We start from the raw sequence: 24,423 nt of genomic DNA, 5'->3' as shown, positions 1-24,423 counted from the left end.
AGAGGCCCGCCAAAAAAAAAGAAAAAAGGAAAAAGAAAAAGAAAGAAAGAAAGAAAGAAAGAAAGAAAGAAAAGAAAAGAAAACAAGAGAACAAAGTCCAGTCGTGGTCGCTATTTTGGTAATGTCGGAATCAGATAGCTACACCGACCATAGGCAGCCGAACCCCTTCAATTAGTCGCACGGCGTGTTTTTGCCGCCGCCGCCTCCGTAAAGGTCTGGTCGACCTCGATTCGGCCCTCCCTAGTTCAATGAGCCCAAGACAGTTGCCCAAGCGCCTGTTGCCAACGTCTTGAACATGGAACAAGGTTGTTGGGAACGCGACGCCGCGCCGTCAAGGACACCGAATCCACTACGCAAACGTGCAGAATGTGCTGTTGAAGCTTGGAGGTATGCCTCGGCGTGCTCTCGACAATGCCTCGTCTAGAATTGGTCGCTCCCGTGTGCGCGATAGTCGTGGTCTCGTCTCGTCGTTAGTTGGGTACTCGTGGTTGGTCTCGACTTCTCGACTCCCGACTCTCAAGGAAACAATTGACCCAGACCTTTCCCCTATCGATAAGGTCGCTGCCCACCATCCGATAAGCTGCATATCGCTATAGCGGGGGCAACGGGCTTTCTTGGAGACATCGCATGACGCACGCCAACTATCAACCATGGTTCAGGTGGGAGGCGAAGAAGGAGAAGAAGAAGAAGAAGAAGAGAGTTTCAGAAGCATATAAGTAAAGCGTGAAAATAGAAACAGGGTGGGCCTCACCCACCCGCCTTACATGGCTGACCAGAGAGACAGTACAACGATGCACCACAACGCCGAGCTGCAAAATGCTTCCATCGTGTCCCAGGAACCCCGTGACAAACACCAAGCCTGTTGTTTTGGCAGATACCCAGCAATATATCAATACATCTATATATATCCTAATGCCCATATGATGCCATTGCTTCTTCCTCATGGTTCCTCTCGGTACTGTCTGATGTTTTGACTCGATGATGGCTCGGCACACCCTTTTTATTCGCAATGAAATCGGCAATCGTGGTTGGCTGGCCCCTGACAGCATCCTCCACCGAGTATAGTTTGCCATAAAATTCGATGACTTTTTGGTGCGCCATGACTTTGGACCGGTCAAAGCCCAGCACGCGCAGACCATCTTGGCTGGTAGCTCGACTTAGTGCCACGTACGCCTGGCCTTTCTCGAATACTCTCCCCAAGTTCACCGTCACTCTTTCGAGTGTTTGGCCCTGAGCTTTGTGTATGGAGAGCGCCCAAGCCAGGATGAGGGGCAGCTGTGTTCGTTTGGCCTGGACCTCGCCGTTGGGCAGCTCGACTTTCCACTCCTCGGGCTGACACAAGATCACACGTGGGAGGCCGCCAGTGGAAATGAACTGAACGACGGGAAACTTCCTAGCATTCAACCCTGAGCCGGAGCCGGAATCACGGCTGAAAGCGGCCAGCTTTCGCTTCGCCTTGGCTATTGAATCTTCCATGGCGGCATCCAAGGGGTTAAGACCCCCCATCTCGAAAGTCTTCTCATCGGAAAAGGCAATGACTTTGCCCAGGGATCCGTTCACCAACGTTTCATCCAAGTTCTTGATGAGCATCACCTGGGCACCGACTTTCAACTCTAGTGCTTTCGGAGCCATCATGTTGACCAGAAGCTTGTCCCGAACAGCTTGATCTCCCGAGTCCATGGCGTCGTATCGGTAGATTTTGCCGGGAAGTTCCCGAAGCTTCCTTTCATTCGAGCCTTCGACTTGCGCCCGCGTTGGGAACAGCTCGGCCAAGTCGACACCATCGTCAAAACTGAGGGGCCGTGATAGAGCTTTAAAGGCGTCCACAGTACTCTGGCTGATCTTGCCAATGCGCATCTCGTTAAGCATTCTGGCAAATTGCGGATCCCGCTGACGGAATACTTGGGTCAGCCCGATGGTGTGGTCTATCGACGTGCTCCACGTTGCCGCATCAAAGGCAAACTTGGATTCTCGCTTCTTATCAGCATCCGGCACGGGTGGTAGTTGGAAAAAGTCCCCGGTAATAATGAGTTGGATGCCGCCCCATGGACGGCCATTGTTTCGAATTGTGCGCCCTATCTGAGAAAGTTTATCGAACAAGTCACCATCTACCATGGATATTTCGTCAATGATGAGGCATTTTGTCTGAAGCCAGCGAGTTTTGGCCTTTTGGTTGCGACGAATTTTACGAACCAAAGTCGGGGCGTCTTCCTTGCCGAGGCCAATACCTAGCAACAGTCAGTAAAAGCAACACTTTTATTTTTCTCTTTTTTTTAAAAAAAAAAAAAGAAAAAAAAATCCGCCCTAAAAGTTCAAGGAAGGTGTGAGTTCCTACCAGAAAAGCTGTGCAGAGTGATTCCTCCAATATTACAAGCAGCTAGTCCGGTTGAGGCAGTGACAGCAACTCGTTCAGGATTATGCGAAAATTTCTTCTTCAGCTCATTGATGATGGCCCGCATCAAGACGGATTTTCCAGTGCCGGCTGGGCCAGTAAAGAAGACACTCTGACCTCTGTTAACAACCATGTCGAGCACGTGCTCTTGTTCACTGCTGAGGGAGATTGCAACGGGTTTCACATCTTGCTCTTGCTCCTTGTGCACCTTTTCCGGGACGGCTTCTTTATCCGAGTCAGCAGAGCGAGGATTTCTTTGGCTCTTGAGCAGCTTCATCTGTTCCTTGATGACACTGGCGCTTGGATCCCAGGGAGCCTTTGTCTTTCGCGTTGGGGTTTTCCAAGACTCGAGATGCAGGACCTCCTCCTCATGTGCAGCCTCGGTTCGAAAGCTAGCCGGCAAAACCCTTTTCTTCGCCTTTTTCTGGACCGTAGACTCCATGCACTCCACGTCACCCGACGAATCGCGTTTCAACGATGGATTGGAGAGTTCCGATGTAGCTTCGGAAAGCCGTGGTGGATTTGCTGGGTGCATATGCGAAGCGGGCGAAGACGACCACGGGATGGGATTCTCAACCTGCGACGGTATCGGTAAGGGAGCCGGTTGCTGTGCAACCTGCGGTTTGGGCTGTTGCGGGAGCGCCGAGGGGGCCTCGAAATCGAGGTCAAGATCCGCATCATCACTGAAATCATCTTCAGCGAAGTAGACTGATTCATGTATCTTTTGGGGTGCCGCAGCGGAGCCTGTGAGATCAACATGGTCTATCCCTCCTGATTCGAACGAGTCGACGTGGCCAGAATACAACAACGATAACGAGCCCTTGCTGCCGGTCGCTGAATGGCCAGTCGTGTGTGCCAGGTTGACTGGTCGATTATCCAGCGGACTCGCATAGGGCTGGTTGGTCCTCGCCGACGCAGCGGCAGCACCGGAGCTAGTCGAAGCCGGCCTTTTCAGCTGATCTCGAATGTCGAGGTTGCAAGAGCTCGGGCTGCTTGACGGGAACAACTGCTTAGCCAAGGCAGGACGCTGCGAGGGGGCGGCGTTCTTGTGTGCTTGATTTGCCTTTTGGAACATGGTCCTGACCACAGCATTTGACGACAAGGCGGGAGTATGGATACGGGCTAGCTGGCTTGCTTGCTGCAGCAGGCTGCGCGAGGTCGGCGAGGAAGAGATGGCTATGTTTGTGATGCCAGCCGTCATAAACAGGCAAAATGGCGTCAGGCGATGGTGGAAGATGCGGTTGGTGCAGAATTGGAGGAGGCAAGAAAGTCTTGGGTCGACTCTGATTCCATACAAACGCGTCGAAACCAGGAGCTGGGTTCGCACGAGGGCGGGCGTTTTGCAGGATGGTTATAGGGCCTGTGGCTCAGAAGCCAGTTGATTCAGGCGGCAACATGTAATCGTCCGTGGTTTGCGTGGTACGGAGTAGAAGCTGGCAGTACGGAGTGGATGGAAGCAGTCTGGTCGATTCAATTTTGACGGATTCGCAGACCAACAAAAAGCCACGGCGACGCGGGGTGGGCGTTCCTGTCGCGCCTGCCTGCCCAGTGCCCCGTTAATATGGGTGGGTGGGTACTCCCGTACTCCGTACTCCGTTCTTGCCAAAGCAAAGCAAAGCAAAGTGCAAGGAAGGATCAACGTTAATCCCAGCTCGAAAGTCACCCCCCCCCCCCCCCCGCCCCAATTGGGAATTCTCGATGACTTGAACTTGAAGCAAGCCACCTTGGTGAATGGCATTTCTCGACTTTGAGCCCGTGGCTTACAAGATATCGACTACTAGTCGCGGAGGCAGCATCCAGTTGAACTACTTACGAGCTTGACATGACATGCGCAGGAGACGGGAACAAGCCCTGCATCACCTCCTCCAGACTTGCTCGTATCCACATGAACAGGTACAGCTTGATTGGGGTCGAGCACAAACAGACCTGCCTCGTGAAATGCGAGTGAACATCATGCTGCGAGAAAATGACAAACAATGCAGACGGAATAAAAACCGGCAGGGGTGTAAACTCGGGCACGAGGGAACAAACAAGAGACAAGACAACGTGAATGATGACGCTTTGTAAGGGAGAAAACGTGGCAGAAACAGTACAGGATTAACAAGATGACGAATTGAGAACATGTACAAAAGGGGATATCAAGGGACAGGAGAGGCAAGAAAGGACGGACCGGCTCTTTGTTGGAAACCTCCAGCAACGAGATGAGAGGAGCGCAAAGTGAGCCAGCATGGCATGTCTTGCTGATGCCACGGCTTGCCTCATCCAATGACCCCTTTGCACAGAAACAACGGTTTCCCTTCCACTTCCGTTTCCATGTCCATTCCGGGCTTCATTTTCCCTTGGCCCGAGACATTGTGCGTTGCTCTGCGTTGCTCTGCGTTGCTCTCGTTCCAGAACGCGAGTGCTGCACTGATTTGCTGGTTTGCTCATGTGCCATCCCGTCTCTGCTCACACTTGGCCATTGGTCATCGCCGACATGACGGCCTCATGACTTGGACGCCTCTCATCCACATCGACGACTGCCACGCACGCTGCCGCTGCTAATGGCTTCGCCTTCCCCCGCCGCTATTGCGCACCTGCGCCCGCTCTCAAGCCAAGTACGTGTACGCGCCATCCTCCCGTTCTATATAATCCTTCTCAATGAGGCTGCCATTCAAGGTTAGCATGGTGCCCAGCCATCCACGGCTTTCGTCGGGATACACGACATACCTCTCAATCTCCTTCTTGATAGCCGCAGGCTCTACGCTGCCCCTGTTCTTGGTCAAGTTGATCACCTCTGCCACCAGCTCCGCGTGCCCCATGGTCTTGCGGCTCTTCATGATGCGCACAATGGCTGCTTGTGTCTCGAACCGTCTGTCTTGGGCGATGCGCTCGTAAGTCGCCTTGTTCTCTTCCTTGGTCTCCTTGAGCTGTATCTGGTTGATTTTCACGCGGTACTTGGCATCTGTGAAAGCCTTGTTAAAGGTGAATGTGTCGGTCGGCTTGACATCCCTCCCCTTTGGATGCTTCGTAATCACCCGGGCTTTGCCGCACGCCAGGGACTGCAGCGTCCGGTCCAGGTCGCCCCCTTGAAGCCCCGTCGCGGCGGAGATTTGCTGGTAGGTGAAGAAGCCGTTCTTGGGCGGCTCATTGTTGAACACCATGAGCACGACGGCTTGAAAGGCCGATACCAGCAGTTCCTTGGAGCCCTTGGGGAAGGTCGCCTTGATGGCGCAGTGCGCCAGAGAATGCTTCCACGCCAGTATTCTGCCCGTGTGCTTGTTCTTGTAGTGCTGGTCGAAGCGCTCCACCTGCGTCGCCACCTCGTCTGGCAGGTTCAGCCGGACATCGGGATATGTCGGCCAAGCAGAGGCCGACAGGATCATGACCGACAGGTCGACGGCCGGCTTGCGCTCGGACGCGGACTCGCTCCACTGCTTGTACGCGTCCATCTCGTCCTTGGCAAGCTCCTGATCCTTGAACATTTGCTCCAGGTTGTGCGTAAAGTTGGATCCGCATTCGCTACGCAGCTTCGTCAACATGTTTCGCTCCGCGTCTTGGCTCGCGCTGCGGCCCATCAGCAGTCGCCGGGCGAGGTCTTTCTTGTAAAAGGCCTCAAAGGCGTCTTTCCCTTCGATGAAGCGGAAAAGCTCCAGCGCCTGGTCCAGTTGCCTGTCCAGCTCGGCATCTTCATCAGCCGTGCTGGCCTGGCCTTCCCTCTCGGCGGCTGCTCTGTCCTTGACGTCAGACAGCAGCTCCTTGGGAAGCGTCCTCAGGCCACCCCGCAGGAGCACGTCGATGTATTTGGCAATCATTTCGCCAATCTTGGCCGTCCCTGTATCCCAGCAAGACGCCGTTGCCCGGTCGTTCATGAACTTGCCAAACGCCTCGCGCATGCCCCATGAGAAATCCTCATCTTTCTGGAAAGCGTCTCGGATCATGAGGTCCAAACATCTTCTGAGCTCCAACAGCCGAAGAACCATTTCATCTCCTTTTTCTCGATCCGATATGATGGCCGCACCAGTCGTTCGGATGTACTCGGCCCATGGTTCCTTCATTCTTTTTTGAATTCCCGAGAGCCGCAAGAGGTCGTACAAGCCTTTCATCGACCTGGTGTCTCGGTCTGACAACAGGGAGGAGAGGTTGTCCGCATGCAGTAGCTTTTCCGAGTAATCATTGACAAGAATGTCGTGAGCCGAGTCCATGAGCTGCTTTTCGGTGGTGCTATCCAGGTTGTAGGCGATGCATCTATGCTCCTCCGTGTTGAGTAGAGTCTCGCACGCCAGAATATATTCCTTGAGTCCAGAGGCGCTCCACGTCTCGCCAAACTCTTTAAAGTACGCCTGCGATTGTCGGAGAAACACGGCGTCAAAATGCTTGACATAGACCCCCAAAACATGGAGCATGCGAACCGACTCCTTCAGGAGAGAGGGCTCTAAGCGCTCATCGTTGCGGCGATCGTGGTCAATCATCTGGCACACTCCAGCAATGACATCCTCGCCCGGCGTCCCGGTGATGGGCCGCGACGGCGGGAATACCATCCGTCTGAAGCAGGTGATGGTCATGTCGTTTATGGAAGGAAGCGACTCTCGAAGGAGATATGTTCTGTCGAGATAACTGAACGTTGAGCGGATGGTAACGGCTTGGGTGTTCCATATCCTCCATTCGTCTCTGACGCTTCGCAAGCCATCAATGCTGGATTGCCCACTGTTGCGCTTCATCCTTGGCAGAACCGTGAGCTGCAGGTGCGAGTCTATGCGCTCCTTGAGCAAGCGGTATACTTTTGCCGCGTTGCCTCTGCGGCAAACATCTTCCACTCCGCGATACAGCCGTTCCAACGGTACGGCAGGGCGCCTGCCAGCAAAGATGGCTTGCAGGGCCTCCTCGAGACCTTTCTCGGTCCGGGTATAGTACTCTTCGGCCTGGGACTCGCGGTTAACAGGTGGGCGCAGGTTCTTGATCACAAGCTTTTTAGCGCCGCTGTATGGCTGAAAGGCCGACGGGCCTCCGGTCGTCAGGTCCACGGTCTCGGGTAGCTTGCCTCTCGCCCGGACAGAGGCCATGGCAGGCGGGTCGGCGAGCCGAGGACGCTTGGGACCCTCGGAAGCCGATGACGAGGAAGAGGCGGAGAGGCGTTGCCGGCGACGGGAGGGAGACGTCGAATGGAGAGGTTCGGATATCATGGGTCGTCGGGGCGAGTCGTTATCACGGTGAGACTGGGGAAAAAATGGTCGCGCGACAAAGAAGCCTTGGCGTCTTTGTCTTTCATTACAAGTCGACGAGCTTGAACACCTTGGCGCGGTCTGATGATGTGGTTTGCAGAGCTTCGGCTAGCAAAGCCGGAGCCAGCAACACGGGACTCTGAGTGGCCGCGGGAAAGGTACCTCGGGGGGGTTTCGCTTTAAATCCACCACAGGAAAAAGGTGATGTCGACTGCGCTGAAGGGCGAGGTCGTCAAAAGGGCATGGTGTTCCATGTCGAATCTACTCCGTAGCGAGTTGGAGAATGGTGTGCAGCAGAGTGGGGGGAGCTGGGCGGTGACACCGGTACAGCATGCATGTGCCTTGGTGCAGCTATGTACCTCCTAGGTAGGTACTGGCTGTATTGTATGTAGCTTCATGTAGCAGGAAGGTACCAGACCTATCTCGTCGCCCATCTTATTGGCCTGGTTTTACGTCCGGAGAGAGGGGGTAGGGGGGGTAGGGGGGGGGCGCCAACCTAGGGTAGGCCAAGATTGTAAAGCAATTGATATCAGCTCTATACATGCAACTTAGGTAGTTGCCTCCACTGAAGTAAATAATATCATGGAGTTTTCTAGCGCAAAGCAAAGTGAGAGACTTGTCCTTGTTTACAAAGACAACCGTAAGCTACCTAATTTAGAAGGTCTAAATTGCGGAATAAGCGACTGCTTTCCCGGCGTGTAATGACGCGCTAGTGACTGCTCGGGTACTTAATTTTTGCGTATGGTGAGTGAGGTGAGTGCGATGAGTTTGATGCTCACGGGATTGCAAGTACTGCAAAATATACCGCTAGATAGCGTCATAAGTAAGGTACCTACAGTTACTCAACTTGCAAGAGTCTGGTTTTATTTTAGAGGTACCTTTGACGTCACCTTATTCTATAATCAGTGTAGGTACCTACCTCTAGGGAGGTAGGTACTTACTTATAATAGCACACCAGGAGTTACAGCTGCTCATGAAATCTCATCAGATTGGCCACCTCAGATTGACCTTCCACTTCTTCAGGCAACTCAAATGCCGGATTCCTCAGCCTGTCCCGTAAACCTCCTAACGACTCGCTTGGAAGATGTCTGGTATTTTCAACCCGCTCGCTTGGTGCCGCTCAATGAAGCTTTTCAAGAGCAATCTGCTGTGAAGGACTACACTAGAGTCAAAGAAAACAGCCGACTTTTTTCTTCAGAAAACCGTCCACAGGAAAAAACGGGGGAAAAAATCAAGAAAAAAAAATCCGCAGCGCGTTCTCATGCATACGCAGCCCATCCTATATGGAGAAGAAAGAAAAAGCGCATCGTTAGGTCAGGCTTCTCAACGATCGTGGATAGGTAGGTAGGTGTGGGCTTTCTTCCGACAAATCGCTTGCTTACCAGAGTACAATACAGATAGATTTCGTTCATCCGTGGCCACATTGATGAGGTCATTGACCGTGGCAGTCACGCTCAGCGTCTTTGACAACTTCTTGCGCACCACTTCCAGTGCTCGGTCCGCCTCCGAAGGCTCATTTGTTCGACTGGCACCCCTTTTCCCCTTCTTTGGTTCTGCGGTTTCGCTGGGCTCTGGCCCTTCGTCTCCCTCGTCGTCGTCCCGTGCCTTTTGTAGCTTGGCCAGGCGAAGCGGAGATATTGACCACGTGTACAATGGATCATATCGCAGAACATCCAGGATCGTCATGATCGAGTATTGCTCCTCGCGCAACGCGTCGAGGGTGAACTCGCAGCAGCGACGAAAGACGCCCTCCGTCTTCGTAATTCCCATGCCATCCACAATGTCTCGCGTCAATCGGAACGGCACCAGTTCTGGCACAGGAAGAATTCGGCCGGCCTCGAAAGCTACCCCCAGATCAATATGCACCGCTTCGCCAGTCTTGGTGTCTAGCAGGATGTTGTGCCCATGGCGGTCTCCAAGACCGAGGACGTGTCCGAGCATCGATATCGCTGCCGTACTTCTCGTGTACGCCAGCCGCCGAGTAAACCACTCGTCGGGGTCCATGAAGTGTTCCATGAAAAAATACCTCATCACCGGATGGAACCGATCCGTGACCTTGCGATATGTGCTCAGCCGAGTCTCTGCCGTTCTGTTTTGCACGCTGAAGATTTCCTTGCGACACTGGGAGCCCTTGAGGTCCCGAGGGTAATACCTCTCGTGTGCAGGCATCAAGAATTCGTGCAGCGGGGTTGTGTTGGGCACGAACTCGATCAAACCAGACGACGCCGTCAGCGGCAGGACTTTGTAGGTTCTGATGCCAAGGCTCCGTTGCTGAGTGCTCCTATGTAGTTTCAGTAGGGATGATACGGCGGCAAAGACCTGCTCCATGATGGCGTCTTGCCGCAAATCATCATGCCCACCCTTGACCAGCTGCTTGTATCTTTCACCGTTACTGCCGACCGCTGTTATTATCTTGGGGGCGCTGACGCCCGACGCAATCGTCATGTTGGGTTCTAGTTTGGATATTATGGGCACGTTGGAGTAGTCCTTGGTCGCGGAAATCTCCATGTGTAACGTTGGCGGTGGGATGCGGTATCTTGCGAGGCAGCTGACAAGGTACTGGCCTGCAGTCGAACCCTTCAACGGCATCTTGGCCCCGGACTTGTACTTGTTAGGGTTCCTGTCCATGGCGAGCCCGTGATAGTACTTGCTTGTCTTGTCAATGGCCACCCAGATATCGGCCACGGATTTGGTCGCGGCAAGCCTTTGCGCAACCTTCTCCGTGGCCTTGATTCGTTGAACGGCTACGTCGTCCTTTTGCTGAGCCTTCGCCTTGGTGCCTGACCAGATCTGGTACATTCCGTGGTATGGGTGATCGACGCAAATGTTGCAAATCAGCTCAAAGAGCACCTTTTGAAAAGTGGTTTCCTGACTTTGAAGCCGAGACGTGAGCTGGTTCATGAGCGTCGCAAACTTCCTCGTCGGAACAAGTGAGATGTGCTTCATGACCGACTTGTTTGTTGAGTCTTCCGCAGACCGTTCGAGCCACAAGGCGGTGAAGCGCAGTGCGTCGTTGTTGAATTTGTCCGACGACATGAGTGATAGCAAGTAATTCTCCAGGCTGAGTTGGACAAACTCGCTGCGAGTCTGCTCGACACGCCTGAGTTCCTTTTCATCCAGCTCTAGCCACTGTGTTTCCTTGGAAAGCACATGTGAATACCTTGTCTTGAGTTGCGTATCCTTTGTCGTGTCAATAAGAGCTTTGAGATCCTTCACTTCGTCATTCTTGGCTTTTTTCAGATTTTGCAGTCTCGCCAGGTCTTCCAGGCCATCTGGATCTTGGAGCTGTTCATCACAAAACATGGCGAACTGATGATAGACCGATCCTGCCTCGCTGTTGCCCTCGCGTCGCAACGCCTTCAGAGCTGGTCCGAGGTAGGTTTTCTGGATGTCGTGCGGATTCTCCAAACGGGCGAGAGACACCTTGTGTCCGATTTTAGAGAGCAAGTCAGACCGGCCAACGTGGATGCTCTGTTTCGCAAGCGACGAGTCTTTATCAATGGCTTGCAGCATTCTAATCGAGGTGCCCATTTCGCCGTGGTCCCAGAGCGAGTTGGCAACCTCAATTTTGATGGCAGCATCCACGTGCAGACTCAGATCCTCACATAGAGGAATCATTTCGGTGAGCGTTGTGGCAATGTTGAGCGATTCTTGGGTCGCTTGGTGATGGCGATAGATCCCAGACGCTAAAATCATAGACTCGACCTGCATTTGCCGCCAGGCACCCGTCGAGAGCTGTGAGCTTCTCAGCAAACCATGATGCTGGCAGAGCATACTCGCACTTGTTTCTCTGCATGATAGGACTTGACCAACGTTCCCGTATCTGCGAGTGGCGGGGATTAGCTAGCTAGCTACCTTTGCGTGGGTAACCGATCAGATCAAGACTTACATGCCACTTCGCATCCATTCCGAGCGTGCTCTAAACTTTTCCAGCAACCCCTCGATCTCGGCTAGCTCGGAAATGTTGAACATGTCGTCCAATTCCGTCAGAGCTGCCAACGCTGCGAGCCGACTTCGAACAGCCGTTGCATTCAAGCTACAACCACCCATTGCTTGCATGACTCTGCCGTAACCGTTATGAATGGCTTCCCTGACAGCTGAAAGTTCTGTTGAGTTGTGAATGCTCTGATAGACCTGATACAGAATCACGGCATGGTGGCTGCTGTAGCCCGGGGCGGGTAGGTTCCACATCTCCAACCGCCGCGCAGTACTGAACGTGCTCTCTATCGAGGAGGTGTTGGTACCCGCACTTTCTTGTCTTTGAAGCACCGAGTGTGACAGTCCAGATAGTCCAAGAGTACCGAGCGCCTTGACCAACGCCAGCCCGTCAGCTTCGGCCGCTTTGCGGCGCAGTCGGAGGTGGCTATCGTATTGCGCGCCTCGAAACGCTAAGCTCTTGGAGCCCTCGTTTTCATATTCGACACGTGCAAGCACTTTGCACAAGCTAGCATCTTCCGGCAAGCCATAGTATGTATCAGGGTCATCGATGTTTTCGAAAATGGTCAACAAAGTGACGTTCAAATCTGGTTCTTTATGCAATGACGAACTTCTCGAGGACCTCGAGGTGTCTGAGGACACCAGCTCGGCAAATAGGAGGCCAGTTTTATGCATACCGCATCGAGATGCAGCTCGGGCCGCCAGGGTATACTCAACATCAAGCCAATGCAGTCGATCAGCGATTGATGACTCTCTAGGATACTCCTGCGTCCGCAAATACAAGATGGTGTTGATCAATAATTTCAGATTGGTCAGTGCCTTTGGAGACTCGTTCTGGAGCCACTCCTTGAGCGACAAGGACAGTTTCTTCTTCACCGTCTGGTGTTGCTCTAGCTGGAAACAAAGAACTGAATGAACGAGGAACGGAAAGGCTCTCTCTGCAAAGCCTGTCACACCAGCAACAATAGACGGCAGACTGGACAGCAGTATTGATTCCGAGGCAGTCGATACCAGATACGTGCTGATTTTTCGTAGCCACTCTGAAGAAGAAACATCAGCTTCCCAGACTGACGGCTCATCGAGCCTCGCCAAATCGTGAATGATTTCCGAGGGCGGGGAGCGAAGGCCACCCCATTGGGAGGCTGTGAATAGACTTTCAGACAGACTCCTTTGACAAGCAACAGTGAGTGCCTCATCCTCATGTGCAATTGCTCGCGATACTGCCGTTCGAAGCGCAGCTTCAGACAGGCCAGCCACTTCCGAATTTTGATCCGCTGTGAGATCCTGGAGTAAATACAACAAGCCCATGTCGGAGCCATTGGGACCTGGGGCAATTCGACCAAACAAGCAGAGGTCAGACTCTTCGAGAACCCCTTGCGGTATATGTCCTGTCGCGGCAAATGATCGACCGATGACACGACCTGCCCAGGAAAGGTAGTTCTTGCTCAGATCATGTGCCTCACAACTCTTCCATACCCGAGGTGCCTGGTCCACCGCGGCGTCGTCTGTGTCAATGATGTCTCTTGCGACTGTCTCGGGTATGGTGAAGTCACCACAGAGAAGTTTTAGAGCAAGTGCACGGGAAGACTCATTTAGAAGGTGATGTTCTGCAGCATCGTCTTTCAAAATATCCAGCAGCAGTTTACTCTCAGAAGTCCCTTTTTCCGCATTACCTGATGATGTGATAAGAGCTGCAGAATGAGTGACGGACTTGAACAATGCCAGTTGAGCATCATTTCGAAACACTTTAGAAGTATAACCAGAGAGGTATTCGCTGAACCAATCATGGAACTTCTGCGCTTTGTTCATGGTGGCCTTGAACTGCTTCTCCTGAGTAGTACTGGATTGACTAGATTCTAGGAACACTCTGAGCGATGCCAATGTTGATAACGCATAACCTGCCACAAATGAAGGTCTTTGGCATAGATATTGAGAACCCCCCGACAACAGATACTGGCTCAACCCTAGGGCATCGTCTGCGCCTTCTGGGTCAACCATGAAGCCTCTGATGGAGTTTAGAAGCATCTCGAGACAATAAGACTCCAGCACGACCGAGCCCGCCAAGCAAACTACCAATCGAACTTTGCGGAGGACAGAGCAGGCATGAAGCGGGCCCAGCGCTGGATGGACCGTATTGAACAACTGCCTGGTAACCGCAAGTACAAGGGCAGGTGCCCAGATATCCTGAAATTCATACTCTGTGCGTTGGCAAAGCCTGAAGAAGACGTGTATGATGTATTTGGCTCGGAACATAGGCTGCTGATTTGGTGGTAGTTCATTGGCTGAGTGTGAGAACTTTTTGATCCTCTCCAAGTTGTCTGCAGCATACGAGATAGCTTCGTACTTGCGTAAAATCTTTTCAACATGGTCTTCTTGGTCAATGAGATCAAACAAAGCCGCAATAATGTCAACGAAATTGATGTGAATGGATTCAGTGTATGCTTGATGTCCGATAACGTTCTTGATATAGTTCTCGCCTTTGTCGTTGCCCGTGTCTCCAAACGCATCCCCGTAGGCCATACTGTATGACAAGACGGTAGCGAAGTTCTTCTTTATCAAATCGCTTTCCGATAATCCGAGCGTATTAGCTAGAGCTACGCTGGCTGCCTTTTCGACTCGCATTATTGCCAAAGCACTTGCTTCTGCTTGAGCAGTTTGCAGAAGCTCACCAAGATCCTTGAAGCCGAATATGGAAAACGGCATGTCCTGAATAGGATCATGCTCCATCCAAGTATACAGCAGTTGGCGTGAAAACAGCTGGAAGAGCTCCACTGCCGATTTTAGGTCAAGGGCCTTGGAAATATCAGTGAGACACCATTTCGCATATTCCATTGCCTGGACGATTTTCCCTGGTGCTTCAAATATATGGTAAATGCATCGTCGAAGAAGAGTAGGCCACCTACAAGCCAATTTGGATAAAGTCCAGAGCCTGAATGCTATGCCAGACGCATCATCAGGGTTGGTAGGCAAGCTGGCAAGAACGTCGACAAAAATCTCATCGTGAAGCATGAGTACAAATAGTTCAAAGACATCAGCAATCTTTTCGGCGATAAAACATTTTACTTGCATGACGCTGCTGCTGAGAATACTCAATAACGATGTTCGGCAGGAATCCAAGTCCAGGTTCGTGCCGTATGACGGATTAGCACCCAGTAATGTAAAGAGCAAGCGGGCCATTGATATTCGGGCTCTAGCCGAGAACAGGTTAGAAGGTAAACAAACTTTGATGAAGTAATTGTACAAGTCGCCGACAGCTTCGCCGAGGTCGTGGCTGTCATTTAGCCAGGTGCTGTGTAGGCCGTTGAGAACATCTAGACATGTTGTAAGTGCAACCTCGCAATACTGGTAATCAGACGCGGATATTATGGCTCCGAGTCGTTGGATGATATCCAAAGCGTCCTCGGCACCCACAACAAGGTCTGAGTATGTGATCTCGAGTAGGAGGGCCCGACAGTACAGCAAGTCATCATCCGTCATTGACAAGAATTCTGTAATCCATACCGCTGGAAGAAGTCCGATCTGGCTTGAGTCCTCTTGAATGGCACGGAGGAGCGCAAGCCGTCGTTTGGTTTCCACATAAAAAGTTCTCGGGCTTGTAGAAAGCTGATTGTTGGACCTGGGAACTTGCGGAAGGATAGATGATGAAGTCACTCTACTGCTTTGAGAGCTGAATTCATCGTCAGCGTCTATGTTATCCGAGGTCGTTCCAAAAGCTGACTCAGGCTCCTTCTGATCCAGTACGGTTGAAACAACCGTGAAAACGCGAAGGAGGGAGAAGTGATGCGAATGTAGGCGACTCAGATTGGCAGTGTTGAGACCCGGCATGCAGGGCCGCAAGAGTCCCAGGGAAGCATGAACGAAGGCAATTGGCTCAATCGAGTTCATTGCAACCCGCAGACTTTTCTCCGCAAGATTGACTATAACAGACTCTAGAGAGTCTGTTATAGGAGAATTAAGATCAGCGAACTGAGGTACGAGCAGACAACCGACTATGCAGGCGGACAAGAGGCTGTGGAATCGCTCCAAGGAGATTTGACTTCCGCCTTCATTGGGCTTCTTTGTCCAGGCATTACACAGCTCGGCCAAGTCATCGATTTTTGGGGAGAAGAGTTCGAAAACCAGCTTTTTTAAAGGATGGAAGCTATTTGAATCTCTTGCTGTTAGAGGTTGGCTGACGGAGCCTTGTTTATAACAGTAGCGCTCCATACTCTGGCGGCGTCGTCGTTCTTGTCTCTCCCGATTTAGGAGTAGCAAATACTCGTTGAATTGCGCTCCTTCTTCTTTAATTCTCCAAGCTTCTCCGAGAGCGGTCCCCGAGCCGGCTGCTTTACCAGTCCAAAAGATGGGCTCGACGCCGCAGCAAACGCAAAGAAGGTTGACAATTTCCATAGGATGGCTGAGTTGCGACACGGAAGATGCAAATAATGATTCAGCTACGTCATTTAGCTTGCAGAAAACCATCGTGTCCAATGACGATGCTTACCAGGATTCCATCTAAAGAAAACCCATCGAACTATGTGGGTTGATGTGGCTTGGCTGGCGTTGGGCAGTCTTGTGTTTCGATCGTGAAACAGATGGAACATCAGCAAAAGTGAGGTATCGCAGACCATTCCCGGGCCGTTCACATCTGCCGTTGTGACGATGCTGTTGATGTCTTCCGAAATTGAATTATACGGCAGCAAGTCGGCTTCGGCTATGCGATGCAGGAGCAGACACGCAGCCCGACAGGTTGCCGGAATACTGACAGATCGCACGGCTAAATGCCACACCACCCTCCACTGATCTGCCCTAACGTTGCTTGCCTGGCATAATGCGACACAGCTACCAAGACTTAGTATCTGACTGGCTCCAAAAGAAGACCGAAGCCCATACATACCTTGCGGCTGCAACAAGCGCCCACGACGCCGTTATGGGGCTTTTGTCGCCCACGCAAGTGGTCAGGATTTCGAGGAAAAGGGGCAGGTCTTCATCAGAGAGTCCGCAGCTATCAATGAGGAATGCCATCAACTGAAGCGCCGTTCTTTGTATTCCAACATCTTTCGAATGCAGCTTCAACCTAAGACGGCTCAGATGCTCTCGAGTTCGTTGTCGCTTGCGAGGATGCTCCGTCGCATCCACACTGGATTTAGCTGCGCGCTCGTCATGCTGCAAGAGAGCACTTTCCAGGAGGCAAAGGTTTTGAACGACAGCCCAGTGGCTTTCCCCATCTACATTGTGATTGCGGAGACCGAACAAGCCAATTTGCATCGACTCCTTGGGCAACAATGAAGGATTGAATGTCAGATCCTGTAGCTGTAGCCGGTTTGGCTCACTCCGCTTAGAGTATTCCTGCCACAGAGGCTCCGCAAGACTCTCAATCTTGGTTTTAGTGTCTTCGTTCCCGTCCCTACAGATGTGCTCAATGTGAGGATGTGCCAGAAATAAGGTCTTTGAGATTTCATTCCGTAGGCTCTTTATGAGCTCGTCTTGAGAAACTCTTTCCGCTCGCCACCAGTGGCTCATCAGTGGAATCAAATCATACACCAAGGACAGGCCGTACTGAACATCATCTGCTTGTGTCCTTGCAAATATAGTATTGCAAATGGCAAAACTCATCGTTTGCAGCGAGCCAAGGCTTAGATGCTTCATGTTCAGTACTCGCACAGCCAAGTCCGTGATGAGCCTGGCTCGTCGAGTGACCGGGGCATTCGATGCTTGTATGAGGTACTGCAGCGCTTCAAGTACGTCCCTCAGTGAGTCTCCGTCATTCTGCCCTCCTCGTTTATGGGTCTGAGTAGAGCCGCTGGACCGCAACGTCGAGCGTGGGGTTGAGGTACCCGGAGCTGGAGAAGCCCGTGCAATAGATGGTAGACTAGAATGAGACTCATAAGGCAGGATGTAGACTGCCACATCAAGTAGGAAATCCACGCAAAGCTCCCAAGGAGCTGCGTCTTGCCGGGCAAGATATTCAACGTTGGCCGGCTTTGCAAGGACTTCGGAAAACGCTTTGATGTAATCTTGTATCAATGGTGGGACAAAGTCATCAGCTGGACCGGGCAGAGTCTGGGTAATGTGATCGATGAAAGCCTTGATTGTCCTATGGCCCAGTTTCGGAGTGCCTCTCGCGGCAGTCATTCTGACAGCAGAGGCGCATTTGGTCAGCCTCGTCCCGGCAGCTTTACAGACCGATTCCTTCTTCCTCTTGTCATAATAGATAGGTTTTTCACGCACGACGAGATTAAAGAGGCCCTCGAAAATCTGGTGGTAGCTCTTGTCACCCAAATCATTTCTGCAAAATCACTTAGTAGAAGCATTCCACTGTCACGGTAGTAACAAGGATGACGTACAGATTGACGGTTCGGTTGCGCGGATTCAGCAAGGTAATGAGTTCTTTGCTAATTAGACCAACGGCCCATCGACAGTATATTGAGTCTGCATGTAGTGGCGTATAACTCACCTTCCACAGCCTTATCACGATCTTTGGCAGACCCAGATTTGACATCACCTTGACAATTAGTTACTGTCATAAGGCGTACTAGTATTGAGGCGGGTCTCATTTACTGGCTAAGCTCATGACCGTGGATAAGTGGGAGGAGGCCATCTTGATCATGCCGTTGAACGGCGTGTTGCCCAACGTGTGGTGGTTTTCCTGCGGCTACTTTACGGCAACCGGCTGCATTGTCGTCACTAACCGTCGATAATACCAGGTACGACGTGTGCGGGCCGAGGAACGTTGATCATCAATAATAAGTCAACAGCCGTGATGACCCGCAATGGCCCGTAATGACCAGTCACAGCAGGATTCTTTGCTACAGTAGTAAGTTCTCACTAGCTCGGGAGAGCATCGAAGATAAAAGTCAGTAACAGGGCTTGGCATCGCTTCGAGGGATTCCCCAAACGTGTGATGCCGTCCTGTGTCGAGGTTCGGTTCCTTCTGCCAGGCGTGCCAAGCCGTCTGCCGTAATTAAACAATGTTTTCAGTCTGGAATGGCCCATATCCTGTACGCACTATCGCGGGAAACTTCTTTCACCGACAAGAGGCAGGCCAGCATGACGGGGAGCCACGAGGGCGGCGTGATGTCTGGCAGAACCTACACCGCCTTCTGCTGTGTTTACTCCTGGGCCCACACCACAATGCCTGCTCCCCTCATGTCATCCAATCGTAGAAGGCTCTTGTACTGTCTTTAGCTTTCATGGGAGCTGCCAGGCTGCACAACAGCCAAAACAAACAAACCAAAAAAAAAAAAAAAAAAAAAAAAAAAGCCTTGTCGACAACGTCTTTGTAGGACTTTGTAGGACTGAAGACGCGAGCGATCGGACAAGTAGGATTTTCTTTCTCTGATATTGCTTCGACCAAAGTCCCTCCTCAGGCCTTGCTGATAACGCCTCGCTGCGTTTGGACATCGGACCGGTCCACAATGCGATAGCGTCTTCAACGCCAAAATGGCTGAAATCACAGTATTAGATGCGCTGCAAACCTTCCACCGCGAATTGCTTGCGTTGAATGCCGGATATGGCGGCGCGCCCGAATATTTGAGCAACGAAGTCCTTGTACAGATATTCGAAAACGAGTTGCAAAAGATTTGGCAACATCCGACAAGGAACGAAAAGAGCCGGGACAAGGTCAAGTCGGGTAAGGCTTGACAACTTTGACAAAGACTCGAGCCCTCGAGCCCCAGAGCGCCCGTTTCTAACCATCTCTCAGGGAAACTCTCGATCGAGGACCAAGAATTTGCCATCAACGACGTATTTCAGCAAGATGCGCTTTTGTTGTCGGACGAACTCGACCTCGATGAGCTGGAAGCTTCAAAATGCCTCCTTGAATCACAGCATGACCCGTCTGTTCTAGGGCGCGCCCTCTTGGAATGCGCAATCATTCGCTTCCACCAACAGCGCAAATATGCCTTGGACATACTGAGACTCTTGCTTGACCTGGACAGCGCCGACGATGATCCCGAAGAGTCGGCCGCTCTGGAACCCATCAAGATGTTCGTTGCCGCGAGAATTCTGCCGTCACGATCCGGCGCCGTCCGATATCCGCCTAGCTGCATAACAGCCATGACAACAATCAAATCCTGGTTGCAAAGGATATCTGACAAAATTGCTGCAGCCCAAGCGCTCAATCAAGCTAAACCAGGGCAACTTTCCGAAGAGATGGAGACGATAGAGTTCTCCCGCATCAGCTTAATCCAGCAGCACGAACTCTTGGGTGTAATACTCTGTCGTCTAGTCGAGAAGAGACAATCGGATACAAATGACTTTCTGGATTTTGTCTCAACCTTGAAGAAGGCAGATAAGTACGACAACCTCCTTGGTTCGTACACGTGGCAAGAATTACCATTTCCCCTTTTGTTACGCTTGCTGACGAAATTTTCAGCACACTTTATCCCCGCCATGGGCGCCTATATTTTTGTTTTCGGCTCTGAAGAAGGAGGTTATGATCTTATGAAGGCGCGTCAATTACACAACAAGCTATTCCCAGCCAGCGATGAATCGACATGGCCCTTGCCTCATCTGCATGCTGCCTTTAGGGCATGGTGGCTAGCCGAGTACAGCGGCTTTTACCTCGATGACCCCCCCGAATCAGCCATACCCCCCGGGACCGATCTAGATGATGAAGATCGGCAGCGATCGAAGCAGTTTCTTGATGCGCTCAAGGACGGCGCGTTCGACTTCCTACTTTCTGTAGCTGGGGACGTAAAACCTGTAGACTGGCACGATTCGGTTCGCGTAGGCATGCGAAACTGGCTCACGAGGAAGTCATCTGCTCTGGCGGCGGATTCAGCGCAGTTTACTGGATTCTTTCAACTCTGCCTCATGTCGCAAATCGAAGTCTTTGTGGATGCGTTCATATCCAATCTCCCGGATGTGCTGAGGAAGCTCAGAGTTGAGGAAGATGAGCAGAGGCAGTTGAGCCAAGCTCACGAGCAAGACTTGGACCTGGAGCGGTTTCTTCTCATCATTGCATATTCTTATGAGGGTCGACCTGATGCAGCCTCGAACTTCTGGTCGGACCCAGATAGTAACCTTGCAGGTTTCATGCACTGGGCTTCGCGGCGGGCGTCAACTCCCCTCGTAACAGCCTTTTGCGAGATGCTGCTGGCTATTTCTGGCAGCGAAGAGTGCGCGACAGCAGCCCATGAGTTTCTTCTCGATGACGGCCATCAATCGTCGGGCAAAATGAAGCGAACACAATCGTTAACGTGGACGCAGATATTCAGGGAGCTCGAATTCTTCTCCGAAAAGATCAGACAGAAGCCGACCGCCACGCAAATGTCAAGATTTCGTGGCAGTAAACCGTGTGGCGATCAAGTTGAGACAGAGCCCGAGTCAGCAATGATGCTCGAGTGCTATTTACGTCTGATGACGAAGTTGTCCAGTGAAAGCGAAACGACAAGACTCTTCTTGCTGCAGAATGCAAACTATAATCTAGTGGACATGCTGTTCGAGTTGGCTAGCGGTCCGATTCCCCCCAGGCTGCGAGGTTGTGTTTTCTCCGCGCTCAGGGCACTAATGTCGCGGAAAACCATTCGGGAGAGCCACACCATGTGGGCTTGTTTGGAGAATTGGATTACCGGCGGCTATGCCGGAACATCTGCTGGCAGTTTGCGCCAAGCACAGTCTGCGCCGATCATATCAACAGACCGTATCCTCGACGAGATGAGTACTGGATTCGAGGATCCAGAGTCCTTCATCCAGCTACTCCTAGCGCTCATGTCACCAGCAGTCGACAGCAGTCCGTTGAACGACTCTCTTCCATTTCCCGAAACGCTGGGGTCAAACTCACGGAATCCAGGAGTGGAAATCTACATTGACTTCGTAATGGGTCTCGTCTTTGCAGGCAAGGCCCAAGAGTTGCAAGACAAGCACCAACTAAGAATCTTGCGCCTGAGCTGTCTTGACTTTGTCTTGACATGCCTGTCTACTTTCAACGAGGATCTAATTGTCATTGCAAACGAGACATCTATCATGGTGGACTCCGTCATCTCGGCTACCGACCTCGTTACCTACGTCCGGAAACATCCATTTGCGAGAGTCATGGAATGGATGCTTAATGACAAAATTATGGCAGCCTTATTCTACACGATCCACCAGGAGCCCGCGGATGTTGGCAATGCAGCCCCTGATTCGCCGCTTATTCTTGGCATCTTGCGATCAGTTGAGGTCATCACTAAGGTCCTGGACCTAGAGGCTACATATCTTGACTTGGTTCGACCACTTGTCAAAAATCAGCCAGGCCATCGTCTGCGCCCTGTCGCCAATGCTGCGTATGCGTCGTTTCAGGATGGACTTGTGACGAGGTTGAGTCTCGTGGTGGATCTGGGAAACTATTGCGGAATTGGCCATCCTGAACTTACGCTGGCTTGCCTCAAACTCCTCGAAAAGATGTCGTCATCATCGAAGATTGCTGCAACATGGTCAGGGTCTGGCCGGCACACTCACCGCAATAAGGCAATTGTGGCGATGGAAGCCAACGGTGAACACCAATCGATAGCTCGATCCTTTGCATCCGAGTTGATGGCACCTTTGGAAATAACCCGTGAGGCGGAGTCCGCCAATTACACCACCAAAATATACATCCTAGACTTCTTGCTGCAATGCCTAGGCACAGCGCCCAAGGAACCGACGATTGCCCACCTGCTCCTCGGCTTCAAATGCGGTGTGGACGCTCTCAGTATTGAGAACGACGGCGCCTTTGCACAACAAACATCCTTGTTCCATACTTTGCTCCGGCTGCTGATGGAGATTCCATCTGGGGACACGGAAGGCATGCGACGTTGGCTTGTCGCAATCAAATCGAAGGTGATGCGCATTTTGCATATCCTGTGGAGCTCACCGTTGTCCGCTTCCATTGTCGTCGGCGAATTGCGAGCAAACGAGTTTCTTTTCCACCTCCTCATCCGCGAAACCGTGATTCAGCCCGATCTTCCCTGGGAAGGGCAAAACATTGCCACGCTGCAATTTCCCATGACCGATGGAGCCCTTACATTGGTGGACTTTCTTTCATCAAGAAGCCTCGCTCTTGAGTACCTGGCTATGGAGCTCTGCATGATTTCTCAGGGTCGCATTCCCAGCATCAAGCGGAGGATATTCGATGCCTTGAACGGCCAAATCATTGGAGATGGCAATCAACCGATTGAAACACCTACTGTCTTCGACTTATTCGACTTTCTCCTGCCCGAGGGAATATGGGAATTGCCCCCTCCACCAGTTCAGGCCTTTAAAGACCTGGACTTTGCGGTTGCTCTTGAAGAAGATGCCGATGGCAACACCGTTTACAACCTAGACCGTGTCAAAGAAATTCTGCTTCTTAAAAGGCGCGAATCACACGGGCAAGGACTCATGATTTCAGCACAAGATCTCGCTGCTCTGGAAAGAGAGGAGGTGTCGATAATCGAATATCTTGTTTCATTGAACCGGCAGAAGCAAATCGCAACGCAGTGCGCGAGTGTTCTGAAGTCGTGGACCAGGCTGCTTCTTGTAATGATCGAATGTAGTGACTACAAGGGCACATCACAAACCGCCTTCTTCCTGCAGGCTCTTCAGGCTGTCCTGCCGAGCCTGGAAGCTTTTGCCTCAGATCGTCCAAGTGAGGCCCTGGAGCTGGCAAATGTTTCACGCCTCCTGCTCACCAGGCTGGACCTGACTACGCAAGACGCCACCGATAAGCACAGCCAGTCCGTCGGGAACCTTGTCAGCGATAAACTGTATCAGCTTTTCCAGGTCTGCCTGCAAGCCATTGGTAAGTGGGCCGGTGCTCCTGAGCTTCGATGCGTGTACTACGAGATTTGCTACCGCTACCTCGTTGGCATGTCCGAGCAGGGGGCTCTGAGCCCAGCTCGGCCAAAGACGACAAAGACTGTGCAGATTTACGGCGAAAGAATGCTCAATGTCATCTGTGATGACGCTTACTGCGGCGAACCTACCTACCAGGCCGGAGCCTTGGTTCTCCTGACCGCGTTGGTCAATGTCGGCCGACTAGAGAATGACAGTCACGTCGTGGAAACGCTCAACCGGCTGAACTTTGTCGGCATTGTTGTTGATTCTCTTCGCAATGTCTTGCAGGAATGGCGAGATGCCTACGCGTCTGGTAAGCTTGTACAAGAGACGAGAAACGTTGAAATTCTGCATCCCCTCCTGTGAAATCCTACCCATCATCCGCAGAGGCTAACATGCAACAGGTTCCACCGATCAACAAAACTACCAAAACGCCCGCCTAGCCCTTCTCCTTCAGATCGCTCAGTCCCGCACCGGCGCCAAATACATCCTCTACGCCAACCTGTTTCGGGCCGTAGAAGCATCTGGCTTATTCACAGCCGATCCAGAACTACAGAGCGACGTTCAGAGCCCTCGGTCTCTGGTGCAGCATTACGACCTCCTGGCCAAGGTCTCTCGGATCATTGGCGCGACACTGCTGAGCAGAGGAAGCCACAACGCTGTGCAGGGCCGCAAATTCCTGACTGGTCATCGCCTGTTGGTAACGCACATATTCAAGCGGAGCGCGGGCATCGGCGGCGGCGGCGGCGGCGCGAGGGACGAGCCGCTGGAAGACAAGATTGCCGAAGTCGCCGATGCTCTCGTGGTCGTGATTGCGGCAACTGGATTCCTTGAGGTCCGTCGGCTATCCCGGCTATCCCCCCATTTGCGCGCGCTTCATCGTGAGACAAGAGTTCTAATGCTGGGTGAAATATAGTATGAAAATGAGACAGTCGTCGAATCAGCGAAACCAGATCACGCCTTGTTTCATTAGTATCGCATGATATCCAATTTTTCTTTTCAAGAAAAAAAGAAAACGTGGGAGTGGCCGAGTCAGAGGCAATGATGTCGTGCTGGTAAGCAGTTGGCGTTGGGATACTAAGATCAGATATCAAAGTGTCATTAAGTCTTGGGCTATTATCAAAAAGTCGGCATAAA

General features: G+C 51.9%; 4 protein-coding genes across 4 annotated transcripts; 1 reads left to right on the top strand and 3 right to left on the bottom strand.

Moving 5' to 3' along the window:
* Positions 1-909: 909 nt before the first annotated feature.
* On the bottom strand, positions 910-3,593 carry UV8b_06516 (uncharacterized protein; the record flags this gene model as incomplete). The annotated part of the gene is made up of 2 exons (XM_043144013.1): positions 910-2,228; positions 2,336-3,593. The coding sequence occupies 2 exons, from the start codon at positions 3,591-3,593 to the stop codon at positions 910-912; spliced, it is 2,577 nt and encodes an 858-aa protein (XP_042999948.1).
* Positions 3,594-4,980: 1,387 nt separating this feature from the next.
* Positions 4,981-7,554, bottom strand: UV8b_06515 (uncharacterized protein; the record flags this gene model as incomplete). The annotated part of the gene is made up of 2 exons (XM_043144012.1): positions 4,981-5,038; positions 5,102-7,554. The coding sequence occupies 2 exons, from the start codon at positions 7,552-7,554 to the stop codon at positions 4,981-4,983; spliced, it is 2,511 nt and encodes an 836-aa protein (XP_042999947.1).
* A 1,298-nt stretch (positions 7,555-8,852) lies between these two features.
* On the bottom strand, positions 8,853-18,118 carry UV8b_06514 (uncharacterized protein; the record flags this gene model as incomplete). Its single annotated transcript, XM_043144011.1, has 8 exons — positions 8,853-8,872; positions 8,976-11,416; positions 11,483-15,962; positions 16,013-16,350; positions 16,406-17,797; positions 17,856-17,898; positions 17,966-18,013; positions 18,070-18,118. The coding sequence occupies 8 exons, from the start codon at positions 18,116-18,118 to the stop codon at positions 8,853-8,855; spliced, it is 8,811 nt and encodes a 2,936-aa protein (XP_042999946.1).
* Positions 18,119-18,951: 833 nt separating this feature from the next.
* UV8b_06513 (uncharacterized protein) lies at positions 18,952-24,259 on the top strand (the record flags this gene model as incomplete). Its single annotated transcript, XM_043144010.1, has 5 exons — positions 18,952-19,141; positions 19,214-19,822; positions 19,886-23,599; positions 23,691-24,121; positions 24,203-24,259. The coding sequence occupies 5 exons, from the start codon at positions 18,952-18,954 to the stop codon at positions 24,257-24,259; spliced, it is 5,001 nt and encodes a 1,666-aa protein (XP_042999945.1).
* Between the last annotated feature and the right edge of the window lie 164 nt (positions 24,260-24,423).

Source organism: Ustilaginoidea virens, chromosome 5, assembly GCF_000687475.1.
Source record: "Ustilaginoidea virens chromosome 5, complete sequence".
Taxonomy (NCBI): domain Eukaryota; kingdom Fungi; phylum Ascomycota; class Sordariomycetes; order Hypocreales; family Clavicipitaceae; genus Ustilaginoidea; species Ustilaginoidea virens.
The sequence above is the reverse complement of the archived record's forward strand: the minus strand, read 5'-3'. Positions and strand labels throughout refer to the sequence as shown.